Below are 23,102 nucleotides of genomic sequence, written 5' to 3'. Positions count from 1 at the left end.
TAATCATAGCATTTAGATAATCTACTCCTCCACCCCTGAGTGTAACTGGACTTTCTTAGGTTATAGGCAAATCTCTATAGAGGTTTCCTTGTGTAAGAGTTCAGGTTCATAGAACTTCAGGAAGAGTCCATTTCCTGTTCCAGGTCTCTTGAAGCTGGTGTGTTTTCCTTATAGATCCGCAGAGAAATGGTCAGCCTCAGTGTGTCCCTACCCACTTCTTGAGATGACTCATGTGTCTTACGTTATATTCTGGGAAAGATTTCTGTTAACAAAAACTATTATGAGAACCACCAGAGGCCATCTCCTCCTTGAAGTTTTTGTTAAAAATAGCAGCATTTGATATCTGCAGTATCCTTGGGACAGAGATGATATACCTTTTATATAATAAGCATATACGGATTTCTGTGGAATATTTAATAATTCAGTTAATAATGGGCTTTCTCACACAAACCCCCTCACTTAATCTTTACAACTATCCTATAGAGCTGGTGTCATTTCTGCTTTCCCGATACTACTACCGAGGAAACTGATCTTTAGAGAAGTAATGATTTGACCAAGGCTGCTTCACCAGTAAGTGCTGAGGTGGCACACAAATCCAGATCTTCTAACTGCAGAGCCCAATCTGTGTCCGTAAATATCCATGCACCCATTGACTTTAATTGACCATTTTTAACATTTAGTTTCATGGGTTCAATTTCAGTTAAAGCACGTGGATATTCATGAGTGGATTCCCACCAACATCTACCTAAAAGATTGTTCAAAATGAGTATTACTTGTTTGAAAATCCTTAGAGCTTAACTTCACATACACATTCCCTAGCTAAAACCTCATATCCCTATCTTAGACGAGACATCAAGAGCATCAGGCACCAAAGCCAACTTACATGAGTGGCATTGACCTCTAGCATTTTTATATTTTGTTAGAGTGCAGAACTTAATCTGTACCTGCTATCAGTGAAACTGAGAGAAGGAAAAAAAAAAAAAGGCAAAAAGAAATCGTATCCAATTACCTCCTTCTTTCCAATCTTTCTTCTGCTATCTCCCAGGAGGAAAAAATAGTCAGAGGACAAAGGGCATCTTTGAAAGGAAAGCCAGCTAAGAGGCCTAGGTTTCATGTAATCATCCCTCCTCTTATTACTCATACTGTGTTTGCAGGGCTTGTGAATCATGGAGAGCACTTCAGATCTCTTAATTGTTTCTTTGTATCTTCTGTATATTTGCATATATCAAAAAGTGCCAATGCTTGAGTTGTTAGAACTTCCATTCACCCTCAGGTTCCAGAAAGCAGGGCTGGCAACATTAGTGGCTTTAAAATGAAAGGTTGTCTCTCCTACACATTTTCCTATTCCATCTTGCTAAAGATAGAATATGATTCTGGCAAAATGAGTCAGTGAGTAAATGAATAAGCAAATCAATGAATGAATGTATGAATAAGTAGATGAATGGATATATGGATATAAGAATCTGTGTGTATTTGTAAGGAAATCTAAATTCATATGATTTAATGATGCTATTTGGACCACTTCTGGCATCAGACTGGACACAATGAGACTGTTATTTTCTCTCTCTAAGGCTTCATATATCTATACCATTATGTGTATATGTATATGTCTGTGTCTATATCTATAGCTATATCTGTGTTTATATATATATGTGTGTGTGTGTGTGTGTATGTGTGTATTGTGTGTGTGTATATATATCTATGCATCTATCTATCTCTATAATATCTACATTGACATCTACAATGGAGGATTGTTGTCTGTACCAGAGATAAGATATATAAAATGACCTCACATGAAACAGTAACACAGCATCTATACATTAGACTGGGAGGTTCTGTTTTTCTTCTACATACCATGGACATTTCAAAACTGTCACTCTTTATTTCTCTTTCTATGCCGTTGTGTTATTAAATAATTACCTTTCTCTGATAATTTATCAGAGTTTGTCTATATTGGAACATGCAATTTTGGAGTAACAGGTTAATTACTTGTGTAATATTACTATTTTTGCCAATTAGAATTTAGGTCCCATTATTACTTTCAAAGTCAGAACCTAATAAGTTTCAGTCTGATTTGTTTTTCAGACTTTATAGAAAATGTAATTCTGCCTCCATTAAACATTGGAGACATGGTTATCACTGGACTGGTTTTAGGAAGTAGTCTGAAGGTGATTCAGAATGCTTGAACAGTTAACTATTTTTGCTGCAAGAAATATTTCCTTTTCTGGAGTTGGAAAATTCTTTAGAGATAATGGAAATAAAGCTTTCTTTCTAATACAGTGAAACAGAAGTGCAAGCAATGATGTTACTTCTCCCAAGTCTCATACAGAGTTAGGGTAGAGAAAGTATTAAAACTGGGGATCTAACTTGCCTGTGCTTTTCCTATTTACCTATATATGCTGACAGCTGTGATCCTGTTGCTTAGTAGTACTAATTAATAATAGTTATTTTTAGTGTGGGCAGTCATCACTATGGTCTAATAGAAATGTGTTGGGCCATTTCTTTCCTTCCTAGACCTTGGTTTCCTCCTTTATAAAGACTAGGAAGGTGAAGTAGGAGGGAAACCACATGATAGCTATGTTAAGTTATTTTTCAGCCCTGAGAATCTATGAAGAGTAATGGTGTTATTATGTGGGTAAGATTCTCGGATGACAAAAGCTTTTCGAGTCTTATTTCCTCCTTTATTTGTGAGCATGTTCAGAATGAAATTCTATGTCTAGTTGCAGTAAATGTTTTAGTCTAGGTTATTAGTACAGAATGTCTGATAGAACTCAGACAGATCTATCTCCTAGTATAGAATGTCTGCTAAATCTCAGCCTTGCAACTTCATATGTTTGCTTGTTATTCCATAGAAACAGCCCTGCTGCTGGGATTGCCATCTTCTTCTTCCTCTTCTTCTTTTATTTTTATGATAAAACTGAGCCCTAGAAAAGTGAAGGGATTTGTCCAAGCTTGTTGTTGGCAGAGATAGGTTTCAAAAACACATCTCTCAAGCTGTAAAACTCAAATTTCTCTTCTCTCTCTTCACCTCACATTCCTACCTGTAGTTGGTAAAATGTGACCTCCAAACGTGTCGTGAAGGTCCTCATCTCTGCATGTTATTTTATTGTAAGCCTCTTAAAATAATTTTTTTGGCAAAGAGAGGAAGCATAGAGAATTAAAAAAAAAGAAGAACTTCAGTTAAGTGCCTTGTATGTATAGTGTGGATCATACAATCTCATCGTTGTTAATTAGGTGTATTTTACAGGTACTTTCTATATGGAGATCTTTCTGTGTACAGGAAACATTCAATGTGATACTTGTGTTTCTATAAGACAGTTATCTGTGCTAGTGTTTGTCTCATGGGGGAGTGTGTGTCAGTAGCTGGAAGCATGAGTTTTGCAGTCAGACACCCTGGTTTCCTGTTCTTGCTTGGTCACTTGCACAAGGGTAAGCTGCTCAACCCTGCTCATTCACTTTTCTTTCATTTCTAACGTGGCATTTCTAACTTCTTCAGATTTAGGTAATGTCTGTTTAAAATGATATGATGGGCATTAAATGCTTAGCATAAAGTATTCCACAAATTTAGTTCTTATAATTATTAACCCCCATATTAACTCTGGGAGGAACTTTATGAGAAACAGAAATCCTCTGTCATTTTTATTTGCATAAGTGGAGCATTCAGGTGGATTGATTGCCCCATGTTCAGCCAAGCATCACATTGCTTATGAGATCCTCTTCCAGACCCTCCCTCCCCCAGCTTTATTGGGTTTTATAAGCATGGTCCTCTTTTGACCTTCCCTTCTAATGTTTCCTTCCTTACGTTTTCTGGACAGAGGACAAGATTTGGACATCAGTGCAGCACAATAACACAGAGCTGACCCATGTGCGGGGTGCAGACCCTGAGAAGCCCTACACCATGGCCTTGGATTATGGTGGCAGCCTGGAACAGCTGGAAGCCATGATTGACAGCTCAGAGCACTGTGAGCAGGAGGTGGCCTACCATTGCAGAAGGTCCCGCCTGCTCAACACGCCAGGTAAGGCTCAGCCCCTCTCCTCTGCGTGAACCATACAGGATGACCACAGATAGGCCTGGAAAACGTGGAATGTCAAGGAGGGGGTGTCTGCAGTGACGGCTGTTCACTGTGCAGTTGAAAGAAATAAAGTCAGGAAAAGACTGGAGATGGACTCATCCCGGCTCTGATTCCCAGGTGTGACCTAAGGGAAGGCTCTCATGGCAGCCTCTCAAGGTTCCATCCTCATCTTCAAGAAGAAAATGGTGACAACATGCATCCTTCAACAGTTGAGAGAATGAGAAGTTTCTTGAGCTCAATAGCCCTCAAAGAGAGCCTTGAATTAGACATAGGTGGTATGGAGGTGGGAAGGGATGTTTCTGGGAAAGGGACCAGCATATGAGAAAGCACAAAGGATTTTGGCATATTCACAAAAGAACAGTGAGTTATGTCCAGGGCAAGAGATGCGGAGGGAGGTGGTATCAGGCAAGGGGCTAGCAGGGCAGGCAAGAACAGCCCTGTGTGTTTGCATTGCTAATGTTGCCTGGAGAGTGTACACCTCAACCGAAATGACTCTTTTTAAAAATAGTTTGCTTTTAGAAAGATCAAAACAAGACAAAATGACAAACAAAGAAAACTTTACAACTGAAAGGGGCTTTTGTAAAATGTCCAAAGGGCTTTGTCAAAGTTCATGGATGCCCCTGGGAGTGAGTCATTTTTGTGAATATCTTCATCATTTTTTTCATGGTACTTGCGTGTGCACACAGGCATACACACATGCACAAGCCGAGAATCATAAGGATATGGGATATCCAAGAATGGTGTCACAATCTGTTGCCTTAAGAAATTCACAATCCCATGCCTGGAGGTTAGGAATTTTGAAAGGCTTGAGAAGATTAGACAGTGGAATGTCAACAAAGGAGAAGTGATAGAAGCCTAACTAAATGTAACACTCCGCCTCACTGATCTAGAATCTTTAGGAAAGATGTTGTTCCACATAAGTGAATTTTCCAGATAACTGTCACTTATCCCTTTAAGCACCAAAAATGTTTTCAAAGAATTTTTAACTATTTGAAATGAAAATCTTTCTCAAATGGATTACATGCTTCCCTGCCTTCTTAAACAGAGAGTTCTGAACATAAAATGTAACCTTTTCTTGATGACTCAGGATCATCATTGTGAAAATCAATTATTGTACTCTCCTTGGATTCAGCCGTGCTCACAGGGCTGATTAGATCTGAGGCATCGGTTGCTGTCCCTCTTCCCGGTGTTCTTAGACAGTGCTGCTTGAGAGGCTCAATGTGTGTACTTGCTGGTATTTTCTCCGTCCTGGCTGTCAAGCCTGTACCTGTCACTCTTGGCGCTATTCAGAGTACCTGTGTCTGGATAAAACAACCTACCCTCTTTTCACTGTGTGGCTTTTAGTTTTGTAAGGATTGGGTTTGATGGAATTTTAGCAAAAATGGGATTTTGTTCATTCTGACCATGGATTTCCTTTAGTCTATGTATTATTATGTGACATCAGTTTGGTAATACTATTGCCTTTGCACACTTTTTCCCCCCTTAACTCTGCTGTCATGAATTCTCTGAGCATATTTAAGTAGAAGGGCATGGATATGGGGGCAGGTCATACTGAGAGTGACTCTGCCTCTTACTACTTATAGAAACTTGTGCAAGTTGTTAAATTTCCCCTAGTAATTTCAGCACCTAAGCAATTTACACAAAAATCCTCAACTAGTAAGGTTGATGTGAGGAGTGCAGGAAAAATGTACTCTGCACTCCTTGTACTGTGCCTGGTACTCATTAGGTGTTCAACAAATGCCAGGGTCTTATTTCTTTCCTCCTTCACAGCTTCCATCCCAGCAGGGAAGGTCTAAATTTGCACTGTAATGAGAAACAAGCTCAAAGGAACACTTTATTTCTACTTTAATGGTGTAAATAGAATAATTATAATAATTGTAACTCATGCATGCAGATAATCTCACCATCCAGAGACACCAAGGTTGGATTTAGTTGTGCATCGTTCCAGACATTTTCCCATTTTGCGCACATTCACAAAAACATAGTAAAAACATATTGTCTATACGTTGGGGTTGAGAATATTCATTAATCCTCTTTCCCCCATGCTTTCTGAATCAAATGAGGTAGGAAGGAAGATAATGGGCATGGGCACACAATGGTACTTTTTTTGGTGGGCTAGTTTACAGAACATGGTGTAGACCAGACACTGCTGTGTGGGGTATGGGACTGCAGACAGACAGCCCCATAGAGATGTGGCCCCAACCTCACATCCCTCAGTTCAGCAATGAGCACTGACTCATTTAGGCTTACCTCACAGAAACAGGGACAGAGACAACAATGTGCACCACTGTAGGCATGTGAATCCCAGAGCCACGGCCTAGAGTACTACCTTTGTTGAGCTGCTGTAACAGTGTGGAGGTTCCTCAAAAAAATAAAAATAGAGCTAACCTATGGCCCAGCAATTGCATTAATGTATTTGCCCCAAAGATACAGATGAAGTGAAAAGAAGGGGCACATTCACTCCAATGTTCATAGCAGCAATGTCCACAATAGCCAAAATGTGGAAGGAGCCAAGATGTCCTTGAACATAAGAATGGATAAAGAAGATATGGTCCATATATACAATGGAGTATTACTCAGCCATCACAAAGGATGAATACCCAACTTTTACATCAACATAGATAGGACTAGAGGGGATTATGCTGAGTGAAATAAGCAGAGAAAGTCAATTATCATATGGTTTCACTTACTTGTGGATCATACAGAATATCATGGAGCACATTAGGAGAAGGGAAGGAAAAATGAAGGGGGTGAAATTGGAGAGGGAACAACCCATGAAAGACTATGGACTCCAGGAAAAAAAACTGAGGATTTTAGAAGCACAGTGTAAACAATGAATCATGGAACACTACATCAAAAACTAATATGTACTCTATGGTGAATAACATGACATAATAAAAATAAGTAAATAAGCCTAGTTAAAAATATGACAGACTGATGGGCTTATAAAAACACAAATTTATGTTTCATAGTTCCAGAGGCTGGAAGTCCATGATCAGGACGTCCATGATCCAGGGGGCAACCTCCTAATACCATCCTATTAAGGATTAAAATTGTGACAGATGAATTTTAGAGGGACATTAACATTCAGTTGTTAATAAGCACACACTTTTGAGGTTGTTTTCCACGTCTATTTAGGCAACCCCTCTCCCATGGGGAAGACCACAGAAAGAAAGGGAGATGAGTAGAGTCCATCTCCTCCTTACCTACCTGCTGTGTGGAAGAGTGGAACAAGTCCCTCCCTTACCTGCTGAAGCCAGAACCCCCCCCCACCCCGTGATACTGTTTGATTATCTTATTTGTCACACACACACACACACACACACACACACAGTACACATATCTTTCCATATTAGTAAATATAACCCTATATCATAATGTTTATTGACAACCATCTTCCATTTTATGGGCATACCACAACAGATATACAAAATGAACACATCTATTTTGGACATTTAGTTCTCTCTCTCTCTCTCTCTCTCTCTCTCTCTCTCTTTTTTCCAATACAGATGTGCAAGAACATTTTCCGCACAAAAATTTTGTGAACAAAGCTGATTATATCCCCAGGATAAATTCCTTGAGGTGCCATTGCCAGGGTGAAAAGTGTACATATTTTTAAGGCTTTTGCCATATTTACTTCGGCAACATATTAAGTTTATACCAATTTATACCCCCAAGAATACTGTGGGATTGAGGACCCACTTGTTAGCAACATGTATCTTATCTTCCCTTTGGTAATCTGAAAAATGCAGAAGGGGGTCAAAGGCAATTATAGTTTTGTTTAATTAAAACAATGTATAGCGTGGTTCTTTTAGGTTGTTGGAGGGAGATACTACTGGTAGTCAGGGTTAATAGAAGCTATAAAGTGTTATAAATTGTGGCAGCTGTGGACTTAAATCAATAAGGAGAGAATGTGGAGGATGCTTTATTTGCTATAGAGTCTCCTCCATATTATACACAATAGATAATATAGAGAGGAAATAAAAGAAGACAAGATGAGGGAAAAATAAATAACTGTTCTAATGGCCACCAATGACTAAGCATTTCTCATGTTAGCAGCTATGTCTGGGGAGCCGTATAAGCATTATCTCTAATCCAGACAAGGGCTCTGCACGTTAAGGATTGTTATCCCCATCTGGCATTTCAGGAAAGAGAACCTCAGAGACAGGAAGGTGCTGGATTAATGCTACACAGCCGGGGAGGGACAGATCAGGTTCTTGGACTGGGCTGCACCTGTAATCAAGACAAGGCTGCTCCTTCTGATATCCTGCAGATTTCAAAGGGCGAGAAGTTAGAGGGAAATCACTTGGTCAGGGTAAACATGAATTTCCAAGATCTTCCTTATTTTGTAAGAAAATGTAGTAACGACAGAGAAGAGGAGTCAGAGCCCTCTCTGCCAAGGCCCTGTGATTGTGAGGGTGGCTTGAATTAGGGCAAATTCCTGGGGAGCTACAAAAAGTTTCATAATCCTTGCTGAGTGCAGGAGCTCCCAGGGCTCACACACCCCTTTCCAGGATGGCCCTGAGGACCCCACAACAGCATTCCCAGAGCTTCTTTGTGCCTGCTCTCAGCTCTGGCTTTGGTTCTATTCATCTAGAATAGAGAGGAAAATTAAGACAGGCAAGCTAAGTTCAGGCCTGGTTGGTTCACGACTGTGTATTTTTCATTCAGTCAGTGACTGAATCATGACACTGTCATTTTCTGACAGTTTCCTCTGATATTTTTTCCCAGAGCTGCTGATAAGCACCAGCCAATGGAATGTGCCATCTGTCTCTTTAACTGAAGGTTTATGCTAGAAACTCTCTGAAGGACCAGGATTCCAAGCCACAGGGGTCCCTGGGAAAGGTGTCTTTGTTATTCCCATGCATCTTTTTGGTTGTCTTCCCTATGCTTCTACTTATTACTTTGAGCTTTATGCAGGGCTACAGAAAAGTTTCCAAGACAAGAATCATCATCAGCCTGCCTGTGCTCAGGGCACTTTGTCACCAGGAGAGGAGGGGTCCACTTGTCCCCAGGAACAAGGGCTGCCTTGTTTGAGCCCAGCCTTTGTCACCATCAGCATCTTCTTAGGAATTTTGCCCGAGGCCGGGGTCTCGGTAACATGTAATAAGTCATATGAAATAAAGTAGAACCCAGCTCAGGAAACACACAGAAGATGCAAAAAGAAATATCGAATCCACAGTCTGGAGGATGCTTTAATCATGTGGCCAATTAGCTCTATAACCTACAACTTCCTCCTGCAAGGAGACAAGATTGAAAAGGGCTTTGGAAGGTAATCACCTGGGGAAGCCCAATGCCCAGGTTCCTGCTGGGAGTGAGGATAGAAGGTCCTACCGATCCCAAAACTCTTCCATAGTCTCCACGGAACCATGACATCGCTCACTAGATTTCCTCAATGAAGTGTATCCAATGTATGTATCGTTTGTGTTTATACCCCACATAGTAAACATTTTTATTTAGGAATACCTTCCTAGACATATTTATTTGGAAATAACTCCCCAATAAAGCTGTGAGCTTTCTAAGGCAGAGGTAAAAAGTCATATTTGAAATATGAAACCACTGAAATGGCTTGAAATATATATGAAAATTGAGACTCCATTACTTTGAAATCTAATAGCCATAGGACAGTTAGAGCTGGAGTTTACCTTGGTTCTGAAAAGAAACCATTTGCCAAGCAAACTCGTCATATAAATAAGATTGCCATGAGGATTAGGTTCCTCAATAGAACTAATTATTCAGTGCCATCAAGTGCTTCAGAGTCCTCATCTCCCTGCCTGTAATGGGTGAACATCATTCCTATTCATGCATTCAGGCAGGCAGGGACTTGAGTAATTTCCATCTGGGTCACTTGTTCTATTGCTTTACCTAGTTGTGTTCCCATGGATTTGAAAGCACTGAAATCCTTATTTATTTATTTATTTATTTTTATTTATTTAGAGAGGGAGGGGGAGGAAGGGGCAGAGAGAGAGAGAATCTTAAGCAGGCTCTACACCCAACACAGAGCCTGCCTTGACTCCATCTAATGACCCTGAGATCATGAGCTGAGACAAAATCAAGAGTTAGATGCTTAGCCAACTGAGCCTCTGAAATCATATTTCTTTTAAAGTCTTCCTAAACTTTCTATTTTCTTCCTTTCCCTTAATTAATGATAATTTAGTGAGTATATGGCTAACTGGTTATATATAATATATATATGAGATATATAGTTTAAATTATTTATAAATATATAGTGTAGCATATAGGAATATATTATATATACACACTATGCATTGTAGTGTACATACTATATAATATATATTATGTGACTTATATATACTCATTATATACTTTTTATATCTCCAAATATATCTGTAAATGCACTTGTGTGTATAAACCCTCATGACTATTCTTGATATTTGGCTTAAGATGTGTACAAAGGAATGATCAGACTTAGAAATCTAGGTAAGGAATTGTGATGGAGAAAAGTCAAATGATGGATAGAAAAAGAGTAGTTTTACAGGATATGCTGGGTTTTATTAAACTTAAAACTCTTTGTCCCCAGTATTTGTACAAAACATAATAAATTTACAGATGATTATATTTTCTTTCAAACAATAAGTATTTACTCATTTTGATTGTGACAAAAGTATTTTGTCACATACTTTTCTGTCCAGGGGGAATGAAATGTTGAAAAAATGGAGTTCCTGCCTACCGGATTGTAGCAGGGGTATAAGAAAGACAGGCCAAACACACATGTGCACCGTCACCCCCAAACATACTCAGTTAATGATGAACATAAGGAAGAAAAGTCAAGAAGCAAAAGAAGATTGAAAATGAGCAGGCATTGGGAATTCTGCTTCATAAGGGGGTAAGAAAGCCTCCTGGGCTAAGAGGGGTGCACCACAGAGTCTTGGGTGAAGGGAGGGTGTGGGCCATGTGATATCCGGGACCGAAGATTTTAGGCAGAGGCATAGCAAGAGGGCCAGTGTGCCTAGTGGAGAGAGAAGAGGGAGTCAGAATGATAAGGGAATGAGCCTGGGGTGTCCAGAGACCATATCATGACAGGCCTAGTGCTATGGATTTTATCCTAAGTGTGCAGGGAAGTCCTGAAACAATTAAGCAAAGGATTACTATTCTTCTTCCTATTTTAAATCCAGAGACTCATGTCAGTTTATTTAAGTCAGGCTAAACTGGGTATCCATTTTTTGTTAAATCCATTTTAGGTCACTCCCTATGCCTAGTGAACTAGAAATAGCTATGAGCTCCCTGAGGACAGAAGCTTTGTCTTATACAGTCCTGATCCCTACAGCCTAGCACAGCACTGTCAGGAAACTGCTTAGAGGCCCTTCTGGTTGCTTCTGTTTCGTGGAAGTCCTCTTGTACTTGTCCCCTAATTACACTGAGTTGAGATCGCCTTGGCCCCTTCATCTACTGTTTTACTACTTCCCACTGACCCAGATCACACTCACAAATCCTGGAGGTCTCTGTTGGAGCTGGAATCCTTGTTCTCTGCAGAACATCCCCTCCCTCCCTTCCTCTCTTCTTCCCTTTCTTCCTTCTTTCCTTCCTCTCTCCCTCCCTCCCTCTCTCCATTCCTTCCTTCCTCCATTCCCTTCTTCCTTCCTTCTTATCTTCCTTCCTCCCTTCCTTCCATCCTCTGTCCTTCCCTCCCTTACTACAACACACACACACACACACACACACACACACACACGATAGATAGATAGACAGAACTGATCCCAAAGTCCATCATGGTCCTTTCATTATGACATGTTGTCAACATACTACTTAAGAAGAAAAAGTCTCACAGAGGAAAGGAAAATAATAAAAGGAAGATTCAGGTACCCAAGAAAAGTTTCATTTTTAAAATTATTAATTTTTAAAATTATTATTATTAAATTAAATTATCAATTGTTATGTAACAAACCACCATAAAATTTAGTGCTTTAAAGTGATGGTAACATCCATCTTGCCCACCCGTCTACAATTTAGTCACGTGCCGGTAGGATTTGCCCATTTCTGCTTCAGCCTGGGTTGCAAGAAGCTGGGACCAGAGCTGGATCTGCAGTCATCAAGGGCTCACTCACTTGGTTGTCATGGCTGTTGGCTGGGTCCTTGGTTGGGCATGTGGTCTTTCCATGTGGCTGTTTGGTTTTCTCATAATAGAGTGCCTGGGGCTCAGGGACAAACGCCCCAAGAGAGGGAGAAGGACAGGTGGGACCTATACTGCTTTCTCTTATCTAGTGTTGAAAGGCATGCATTATTATTTCTGCCACTTTCTAATTATTAGAAGATGGTCAGTTAGGCTAGCCCACATTAAATAGGAGGCAAATTTCATTCCATCTTTTCACATGGTGAGTGAATGAACATATTTTAAGACTACCATGTCCTCTTCAAAATTTGGCTTGGGTAGTCAACTAGTTTAAGGAAATAGAGCAAATGGAGGGCAGAATCAGGAGGTCATATATCTCCAAGTTGCACTCTGATGTCCTGCTGGCCATTGAACATTCAGTTCTAGTTTAGGCTAGACACGTGTCTGACTCTCCGTTTTTCCTTCTTAGGGACTTCTGTTACCCTTAAAGTAGTATGGCTAAAATGTGTTTATAAGAGTTTGCCACAGGTCTTAAAAAATATAAGGAGACTATAACATGAATCAGGTCAGTGCATTTTACTGTGCATGAAAGCCACCTTTCCTAATGTCCTAATAATTCACTCTTGGTATTTTGCTGGGGACATAAAGTCAAAATTAGAGGTGGATGGATTTTACAAAGAAGACATACACCTTAGGGAAGCTAGAGATGTGGGTGTGTATCTAAGGAAAATAAAAACCATCCCACATAAATTCAAGAGACGATAACTGCCTGGTTGCAAATGAATTGCTTTCCAGACCATTAATTACTTTAGTAGTCAACGTAGATTACTCAACAATCAACATTTGGTCCCCACGTGAGACAAAGTTTTTATTTTTCTCACTGCTCTATGAAAGAATTTGTTTGCTTAATTTATCTTGAATGTACTTATAGGAAAAAAGGTGTGTTTTTTTTTTTTTCTACTCTTAAGACATAGTACAATGGCAGCAACATAGAAAGAGCATGAATTTTGGAATCACAGAAAATTGTATGAAATTTTACTTTTTCTACTTCTTAGCTCTGAGAATGTGAACATGTTACATGGACTTTGTGAGCCTCATTTCCTTGGCTGTAAATGTAATAAGATAGATGCTGTGTCTTGCTTATAGTAGACATTCAAAATACTATTTTTTTTTGGTCAGTATTTTATCATACTTTCAAAAGAGCAAGGAGAATATTAGTTCTCCTAGTTGTCAGGAGAGGGTCTCAGAATCTAGCTATATGTCTGGTGAAAAAAATGAATTTTGGGATTTGTTGGTTTATAGGCATACTTACTTTTAAACTGAAGGTTAGGTGTTTGTAAATGTGATATGTATCCATTTAATAACACTGTTGAAAGTGGTAAAGTTAAGTCTATGTCCACTCCCTCAACACTAACCACTCAACTCCAATCATCTTTCTATTTTTCTCATTTCAATAAATGATTCCATCCAGGTTCTCAAGCCCAAAATCTAGGGCTAATTCCCTCATTATCGTTCCCATTCCTATCCAGTCTATCAACAATATTGACTCATCAGTCAGACCCGCCTCTGACCCCAGCCTCTTCCCTTATTTGCACTGCTTCCACTTAAGTTCAGAACTCATCCTCTCCAGACTGGACAAGCGCACCATATCTCTGCTTCTCTCCTATCACACCCTTACCCCACCTCGCTACAGTTTCTATCTAACACAGCAGACAATGTAACGGTCTTTCCAAAATGAGGTTGTATAAATCTGACTTCAAATCCTTCTCAGTGCCCTTGAAACAGAATCCTGACTCCTTACCATGGCCTAGAGAGCTCTGCAGGCTGAGCCCACTCTCCGGTTCCTGTTCTCCCACCTGCTCCCTAAACATAGCCCAATATCCTTTTATTCTGCTCCTTGCCAAAGTAGCCCTCTACATCTTAAACTGATGCACTAGCTTCTATCCTTATTCAAAACTTTCATTCCTCTTCCCATGCTTAGCTCTCAGCTTCAATTTTACATACAACTAAAGTATACATGTTATGATTCTTTATAGCACTTCATTCTATTTTAGTATTCTGTGTAGAGGTTATTACCGTCCAATATTTTCTATTCGTTTATTGTCTATATCTGTCAGTAGAATGTGAGCTTCATGAGGGAGAGAACTTTTTTGACTAATTCACCATTTTGTGCCCCAAATGCCGAGAATAGTAGCTGACACCTCCTAGCAAACGTTTAGTTAGTGGTTGTTGAATGAATAGAAGATTCCACCTCAATTAATGGTATCCCTAATGTCCATATTATGTTAAAGGACCCATGATAAAGCAAGCACATTTCGCTAAGCCTGCTACAGAAACCCTTGCAAGCAGAGAGCGGTTTGTGAATGGAAAGGGCAGGACTGGGGGGTGGGAGACACTGTCCCACTTCTGGCTCCAGAACAGTGTCTCTGTGACCTTGAACAACTTTCTTATATTTTAATGGGCCTCAAGTTCCTCTTCTTTATTTATTTATTTATTTTTTAGGCTTTATTTATTTACTTGAGAGAGAGAGTGAGAGAGCATGAGATGGGAGAGGGTCAGAGGGAGAAGCAGACTCCCTGCTGAGCAGGGAGCCCAATGCGGGACTCGATCCTGGGACTCCAGGATCACGACCTAAGCTGAAGGCAGTCACTTAACCAACTGAGCCACCCAGTTGTCCCAAGTTTCTCTTCTTTAATCCTAGTGGGTTATATATGATTTTCTCCAAGTGTCCTTCCCACTGTGACACCTCATGACTGTGTTAGCCACTACAAAGTGAGTTAAAAAAACACATTACAGTTTATTACTTTCTTGTTACCATAAGGAACTAGGGGAGTTGGTAAAACAAACACAAAAGGAAAAAAAAAAAAGAGAGAGAGAGAGAGAGAGATCTTTCTGACTCTTAAGACAATGAAATATGGTAATTTATTTATTTGGTAGGTGACATTTTTAATACCTTCATACACCTGAATTTCTCAGAATGTATTTTCCATATGGTAATACTGATTTGTATAGGTAACATGTGAAAGTTCCCCAAGGTCATAACAAGTCAAGAGTAGGGGGGATAACGGTTTCTTGCCTTATAGTATGTACACATGTTATCAGAGTATTCATTTTATAAACACCTCGATGGTTGTGAGGTAGTATAGAAATGTTATGATACCAGCTGCAGTGATGAGGCCTGCCAGTCTACACAGACTTTGTACATAATGGCATCTCATCTTCTTATGGAGAGTTAGGGCTGATGCTGGATTTCTTTCCCACCTGGACCCTCACGGGAATGCATTATGGCATTTTAATTCCTCCATGCTTTCCTGAGTGTGTGCATGTGTGCATGTCCACGTGCAAGCCCTTGTGTGTAGGATTTTATGAGAAATACCAAGCTGTGTTCTGGATGGTGTAGAGATGTCAAGCCATAACCTTAGTATTGCACAGTGGAAACATTTTAGGTTCTAAAGCCATAGATAGATAGATAGATAGATAGATGATAGATAGGTGATAAAAATAAAAATACTGAACTGCCCCACTCTGCCACTTCCCTGCTGAATGGCTGTTGTCAGGCCATATAACCAAAGTCTTGAGGCATTTTCTCATCTGCAAAATAAGTAATATATTAACCCAGTTTGAGACTTTTTCATGGTTTGCAATGATTTTGTAAAGGGGTTGCCCATAGTGACTACTACAATTTAAAGAGCCTGTGCCCTTGTCAGTAGAGCTAGAGACAATATTTATAAGTCAGAAAGATAGAGAATGCTCTGGAAAGGAAAAATCAATTCTGCTTAAATGAATCTCAGAGATCTTCCATGGAAAAGAATCACTTCTTTTTAGACACAACATGGGTAGTAGTCACTGTGATGGGGAATGGCATGGAGGGAGACCATTCTTTGGGAATGAGGGAGAGTAATATTTAGGAATGAAGTAGTTGAGGCTGTTACTGCTTATTTCAGTGAGGGGGAACAGAGGATGAGAAAGAAGATAGGTAGGAAGGAGGGAGAACATTCTATGTTGTAGATACTTGCAACATGTTTCTGTAGATGAACTTCATTACCTCCATTCGTGGAGTGTGATATAATAGGAAGTTTATCCATGTGGTTATAAAGAAACCTGATTAGATCAGGAGGAGACTATCGACAAGGAGACAAATTAGGTCTATCTCTCTGTCAAAGAAAGAAGTAAGAAGTGTGGGGACATAGAAATAGGAAGGAAGGGGCGCCTGAGTGCTCTGTCAGTTAAGCTTCTGCCTTTAGCTCAGGTCATGACCCTGGGGTGCTGGGATCAAGCCCCACGTCAGGCTCCTTGCTCAGTGGGGAGCCAGCTTTTCCCTCTGCCTCTGCCTGCCACTCACCCTGCTTGTGCTCACTCTCTCTCTCTCTCTCCCTCTGTGTCAAATAAATAAATAAAATCTTAAAAAAAAATAAGAAGACAAACAAAAGAATGATTGCTCTTGATGAACAAAATAGACTTAAGCAATGCTATTCAATGGAAACTGCAATTTTCTAATAGCTACATTATAAACATAAAAAGAAATAGATGAAATGAATTTAATAGTATGTTTTATTTGTGACAATATATCCCAAATAGTATCCATTTGATGTGTAATCAGCAAAAGAAAATTATTAATATTTATTTTATATTATTTTTTTATTCCAAATCTTCAAAATCTGGTGCACATTTTGCTTTTACAATACATTTTAATTCACATTGACCACATTTCAAGAGCTGAATAATTATATGCAGCTAGTGGCTACCATATTGAATAGTGCTGGTCAAAAAATGTTTTCATTCTGGATAAGTCTTCAATGCAAGACCAATAAACAGAAACACTGGAGTTAAGAAGCTGGAGGGAGTTGATTCTAGTAGGGAATAAATTAGATTTTGTACTAAATATGTTGATTTTGAGATGTGGCGTGGGCAGTCAGGTCAACAGGTGGTGCTGAAGCCTGAGGTTAGAGATCAGAAGTGATAGGGTGGCAAGCAACCAGAGTAGGAGGCATCAGGTACATTAAAGAGAGCAGAAGGGGCATGCAGCTAAGGGAAAGCATGTATGTGGGGGGAGGGTGGTACAAGAATGCTGTAAGCAGTGAGAGTAGGGACCTGAGTTCATGTGTTAAAGGAAGCAAACAATGCCTGAGCCCTGGAGCTCATATAAGTGCAGAGAGCAAATGCTCTAAGCAACAGTCATAGAAATATTGTAGGGAGGAATCTCTGCAGCTTAAAGGATGGCTTACTATAAAGAATCTATACTCTCACAGGTTGGAAAGTTGGTGTAAAGGCACAGAGGGGGTCCAAAGCCCCTGCATCCAGATGTGGAAGAACAGTCAACGAAAGAATCAAGAAATGCCACTGTTACTAATTATTATAACAATAACAACCCCAACAGTGATGTCTGTACCTGCTATCTGCTAGCATATGTGTATGTGCGTACGTTTGTAATACAGATGCATACATACAAGCATATATATGTATGTGTACGTATATTTACACGCACACAATTTTATATTCTCACGTGAACCACTGAATAAGGTGTTATTATTCCAGGTATATGAACGAGGGAATGGAGACTTCAAGGTAAATAACTTGCCCTAGGTCTTACAAGGAAGATCCTGATGTCAAGAGAAGAGGAAGGAAAAGCAGGATTAAGATCCTGAGTCCAGATACCTTGTTCTGTGTGCTGGTTCTGCCAATGAAGAGAGCTCTCTCTGAAGAGAGCATATTGGCATAGGCTACATGAAGTTTGCTGCAATATGTCATGTGTATATACATATGTAAAACAAACCCTACTTACATATACCTATATATGATATGATATATGATATACAAGCCTTTACATATATATACCTGTATATGATATATGTGCATACATATTGTGTATATATGCATTTTTCTGTTCAGGTTCCTAATAATCCCCATGTAGGAGATACTTAAAATACTTGGGAAAAAAAGGAAAGGAGCAACATTTGCATTAAGCCTAGCTTTTGAATCTAATAACTTTAATGTGCCAGGATTTTTAATACATGTTTTTAATTCCTGGTATAGATGGAGTGTATAACCATCTCATTTAATCTTTATGATCCCATGTCAAAGGTTTTTACTGATAAACAAACCAAGGGTCAAAGAGATAAAGTAAGAACAACATGACCTTATCCATATCTGAAAAAAATATAAATGAGTCTAATAAAACCTGTTGTGATTAAATTCAGTTTGATAGACAAATGTAAGTAATCCTTGTTTTAGTCTACCAAGTCACCAGCTACTCAGATGCCAGTTATACAACATCCCTGAACTGAATCAAGTCAAGGCTGGATTTTGCCTAGTAAGCCAGTATTATATGTACAGTCAGGTAACTACAAAATCTATCTGGGCAATCGTTTCATAAGATGTCCCCACGAATAGAAAACTAATTCTCTCTGTGAACACGTCACTGACAAGGGAAAGAAGTCAGATAAGGAGAAAATCAGAAATGAAGCTGCTGACACTCCAACAATGCATCTGTATATTCAGCAACATTTTTGGATTGAGTTTAGAGAGGATAAAATGTTGCAATATTGGAGTAGCTGCAGAAACCACCTTGGGAAGATTAAGCCAGAGGAAGGAAGGAAGGAAGGAAGGAGGGAAGGAAAGTAGGAAGGAAGAAAGGAAGGAAAGAGAGAAAGGAGAGAAAAATAGATGGCAAGGGAGAGAGGGTGGAGGTGGGGAGAGAAAGAAAAACAACTCTCTGGGGAATTGTCTCTGAAATAGAATCCTGTATTCTGTCTCATTGAATAGATTCTCAACTTGGAGGCATGATCCTGGGTAAAAAGCCCTATGTGATCCTCCCAAAGGCCTCAAGTTATGATGGTGAAAACGAATCCATGACAATAGACATGTACATAACAACTAATCTAAACAGCTTATCTTACAATGAGTTTCTTAAAGGGAGAAATGAATATGGTGGCAGTAGGAGCCCAGAGATGGCAACTTGTTGGCAGCTGAGAGGCACAGAGGACATCCATTTCCTCAGTGGCAGAATTGAAATAAACATTCTTTTCTTTTCTTTTAATATTTTTTTTAAATATTTATCTATTTGACAGAGAGAGAGAGATAGAGAGAGAGAACAAGCAGGGAGAGTGGCAGGCAGCGGGAGTGGGAGAAGCAAGTACCCCGCAGAGGAGGAAGCCCAACGTGGGGCTTGATCCCAGGACCCTGGGATCGTGACCTGAGCCAAAGGCAGATGTTTAACCAACTGAGCCACCCAGGCACCCCTAAAAATTATTTTCCAAGTGAGACTTTTCCATCTCTGAGTTTTTAAGAATAACTACTTGGTCTTACACATTTCTGAACATTTCTAGAGCCTTGTCTGATGCCTGACAAAAAGTTGGTGCTCAACATTATTTCTTGTCTGTGAAAATCATGTGAGAATATGATTTTTTAAAAAGTACTTTCCTTTATCAGATAGGGTAGGCTAAATATCTGATGACCAGATACTCATCAGGGAGTGGCAGGGGGCTCTACCCTGTGTTTTCTTCCTGCATGACCCAGAGTGATGAAGTAGCTCCCCTCAGGGGTCCCTGGTCACCTTGGAAGAGGAAAAGAGAACTCTGGAGTGCCTCAAACCTGCTACAGCCTGGGGCGTCATATGTCACTTTTGTTTGCAATTCATTGCCCAGAATGAAATATTTAGGAGAGGAAAAATAATTTTCCCTCAAAACTTTTGAGTTTCTTGGCTAAGACCCCTTTAAGAAAAGACAGATGACCAGGAGAAAAATAAACAGAAGTTTATCAACATGTTTCTCATGTATACATAGGAGATGTTCAGGGAAAAATGAACAATTCAAAGAAATGGCTTAGAACTCTTGCTTGTATGGTACCTTCAGTGAAGAATGGTAAATCTGTGGAGAAGTGATAAGACAAAGGAAGACAGTTTTAGGTTTCCAAGTGTAAAGATAAAGGCTAGTTAGTAAAATTTGTTATGTAGATTCCTCTGGTGCCTTATCTAGGCTGAGAGGGTCTGATGTTGTTTCCAAATGGTTAACTTTTGTCCTCCTGGCAAAGGAGGAAGTAGGGATATCTTTGTAAATTTGTGCCCTTCTTTCAGGCAAATTTAGAGAGGACGGGGAGCTTTGTCTGTCTCTACTTCTCAGTTACCTTCAGCTCAAAATAATCCTTAGGGCAAATGGCATATTTTGAAGTGGCAGATTGTGCTAGCCTTCAAATACCTATAACCCCAAGGGGACCAGGAAGTATAATGCTACCATATGCCCGGAAGGTGAAGAAGCAGAAATAATTGGTGCATAGCCTCAATGCCTATCACACACCAGGGGAGGGGGAAAGGGAAGAACAGGTGCAAAAAAAGCAAAGTCATATCCACATTGAATTGAAATAAAAGAGTATGCTTGTAACATCACTTTTCTCTTCTCATCGACTACAAGATGTATTATTTTTTTAATGTAAGACACACCAAAAAGAAAAATGTATCAGATCTCTAAACTACTATAATCTATTTTGAAACCTGCAAGTTTATTTATAGATCCTCATGTATGAATATATATAGCATGAATTTTGGTTTCAGCTAAGATCAAATATTTGATTAATATCAAAATTAGCTTTAGTATTTAATTAATATTACAGTTTTAGTGTTAGTTCATGGTAATGTCAACATAAATTGTAGGGTTAATATTTAGAAAGTATTATAATCCTTTTTTTAAAATCAAAGCAAATTTTCAAGTTTAATTATGTAATTAGTCAAGAAGCCCTAACATATGTATGGATAAAAAATGTGTCTGTATGCATGTGTTGATGTATAGTTGAAAACATTATATATTTTTTGATTCACACAAATGTTTTGATTCACAGAAGTGTCACACAAATGTGTTACTTTTATGAATCTGTTTGCCTCTGAAATATCATTCTTATGTGTGTGTATTTGTGCGAGTGTATAGAACAGGACCTCGCAGTGCCCTGTTGGTGTGGTTTCCCTCATGCTCTGAATGCTAGCATTCTCACTCTGGCATCTGGAGAGCTGACAAAGCAGATGGTGCTGGACACTTTTCGCCAACAGGGCTGGTGCGCCGTACTGCGAATGCCCCAGGGCGACAAGCGCACCACCGGGCCATCTTGCACTGAGTACATTCCAGTAGCTTGGGTTACTCTCCCACAGTGGCCTCTTCTGCCGCTCCATATTTTATGTGTAGGGGAGTTGCTTTGATATTTCAAAACTTCCAAATGTGTTCAGGTGATTGGGCATGAACTGCAGCAAAGAACCAAAGGGAGATTATTACTGTGGTTGTTATAGGATAAACATTTTATGGCAGCTAAAAGTGCTTTCTGAAAAACATTTGGGGAACAGTAAAATGACCAGGCAGTTAGAGGCTGGTAGAAACCCTTCCATACCAGGAAGAACTTGAAACGCTGTGGTGAAGATGAACCAATAAACGAATGAAGAGAGCTAAAAGAAAAGATGTCCTGGGGTGGTTCATGCTGCAAGCAATTTGAATGTGTCTGAAGGGTCAGATTATCGTATTGGTGGAAGGGCAACAGGAAAACAACCCTTCTTCCTGCTAAATGAAGGACAGAAGGGTGAAGTCTCTGTGCTCTTTCTGAGTATGCTTTATACCACACAACTGGGCTCTGGGTGCCCTTGATTTGATGATTCACGCCTCTGGTGTCTCAGCAATAGCGTGTTTCTCCCAGGTTCGGTACTAAGCCTGCTCCAGCCCACCTGCTCTGTGGTATTATTTTGGTCAAAGTAAGTATAATTCCTGCCCCGTTATTCATCAGCGCCCTTGGGTCTTTGGGAGATATGTTCTTCCCTGCCTCAGGGCCATGCTAATTTCATTTCTCATCCTCCATCGTGCCTGAATACACAGTTTACCTAAAGGTTAAGAATTATGAGTCTAATTAAGAGGAGGAGCAATTCCACTACATTAACATTAATAGTGCATGGAAAGCACTCCCCATGGCTTCATTTTTTAAGCAGTAGCTATTTCTATGTCTCTTCTCTCTTTCCTATTTTTCCTTCCTGCACCACTTAATGATAATCTAATGGTAGCAACGGCACCTAGGTTGATAGAAGAGAAAAGGTGGTAATTGTTCCTGCCTATCTCTTTCTCATTCCCCCACTGCTAAGGGCAGCATCCTTGAGACAGGTTTGTTTTACTGATCAAAGGCAGTCCATGGGAAAAGAGGCCCAAAGGAATGGGGAATTGTCAAGAAAGCTCTGCTGCAGACAAATCTGATGGAACTCATTCATCAAGTGATAAAATGTGAACTTCTCTTTCATCCTGGATTTGAAAGGTCATTATCGTGAAGAGTCAGTTTTATAAAGGTTAAAACTAAGTGACCGATGGTGATGTATCATGGAATTCCCTGGCTGTGGAACACTGCCTGAGTCAGGCTCTCTTCCCTGCTTCAAGTTTAAACGACCAACAGGGCCTCTGAACCGGTAGAGAAAGCATGCTTTAGTCACGCGTCTGTCCAGGAAATCCTCTGGCATCGGGAGCTTCCACAGGGAGCAAGCCTGGAATTCCCACTCTGCTGTAGATTTCCTTCAAATTTTCCTCAGGGCTCCTGCAAAGGAGGGACTAAGGTCTGAGATCTTTAGCTACGAATTGAAAGGTTTAGGAGCAACTATTTAGCATGACATGTGTTCCAGAGGCATTGAGAGGAAAATAACAAATTGAACATATGTCGAATCATTAGAAGGAAAAAAATTGCCCAGGAAACTGGGCGATGTGGAGTGAGCTTTCAAAAATATTTTATTTACCAAGACTTGGCAGGCTGCAGCTTATCTTCCCCTCATGGGTCCCTTCTTGTCCTCATTTATTTATGTATTATCCTTACATATTATTCATTAATCTATTATTATTTAAATATTATTTATTTATTATCTTGTTTTCCTCCATGTGTCCTTCCTGATACTATATACTTGAGCACAGGGATTCACAAAGCATGGAATGCAAGAATGTTTGATGTGGTATTTGGAT

The 23,102-nt window shown here is 39.7% G+C and overlaps 1 protein-coding gene across 1 annotated transcript in view; it reads left to right on the top strand.

Annotated features, from left to right (window-relative positions):
* The window catches only part of CNTNAP5 (contactin associated protein family member 5), an 811,336-nt gene that overhangs the window by 564,078 nt on the left and 224,156 nt on the right, over window positions 1-23,102 (top strand). Inside the window, exon 13 of the mRNA XM_080798228.1 lies at window positions 3,816-4,016. Within this exon, the coding sequence (XP_080654354.1) occupies window positions 3,816-4,016 (201 nt within the window). The remainder of the gene's footprint in view (window positions 1-3,815; window positions 4,017-23,102) is intronic.

Source organism: Martes martes, assembly GCF_963455335.1.
Source record: "Martes martes genome assembly, chromosome: 3".
Taxonomy (NCBI): Eukaryota; Metazoa; Chordata; class Mammalia; order Carnivora; family Mustelidae; genus Martes; species Martes martes.
The sequence above is the reverse complement of the archived record's forward strand: the minus strand, read 5'-3'. Positions and strand labels throughout refer to the sequence as shown.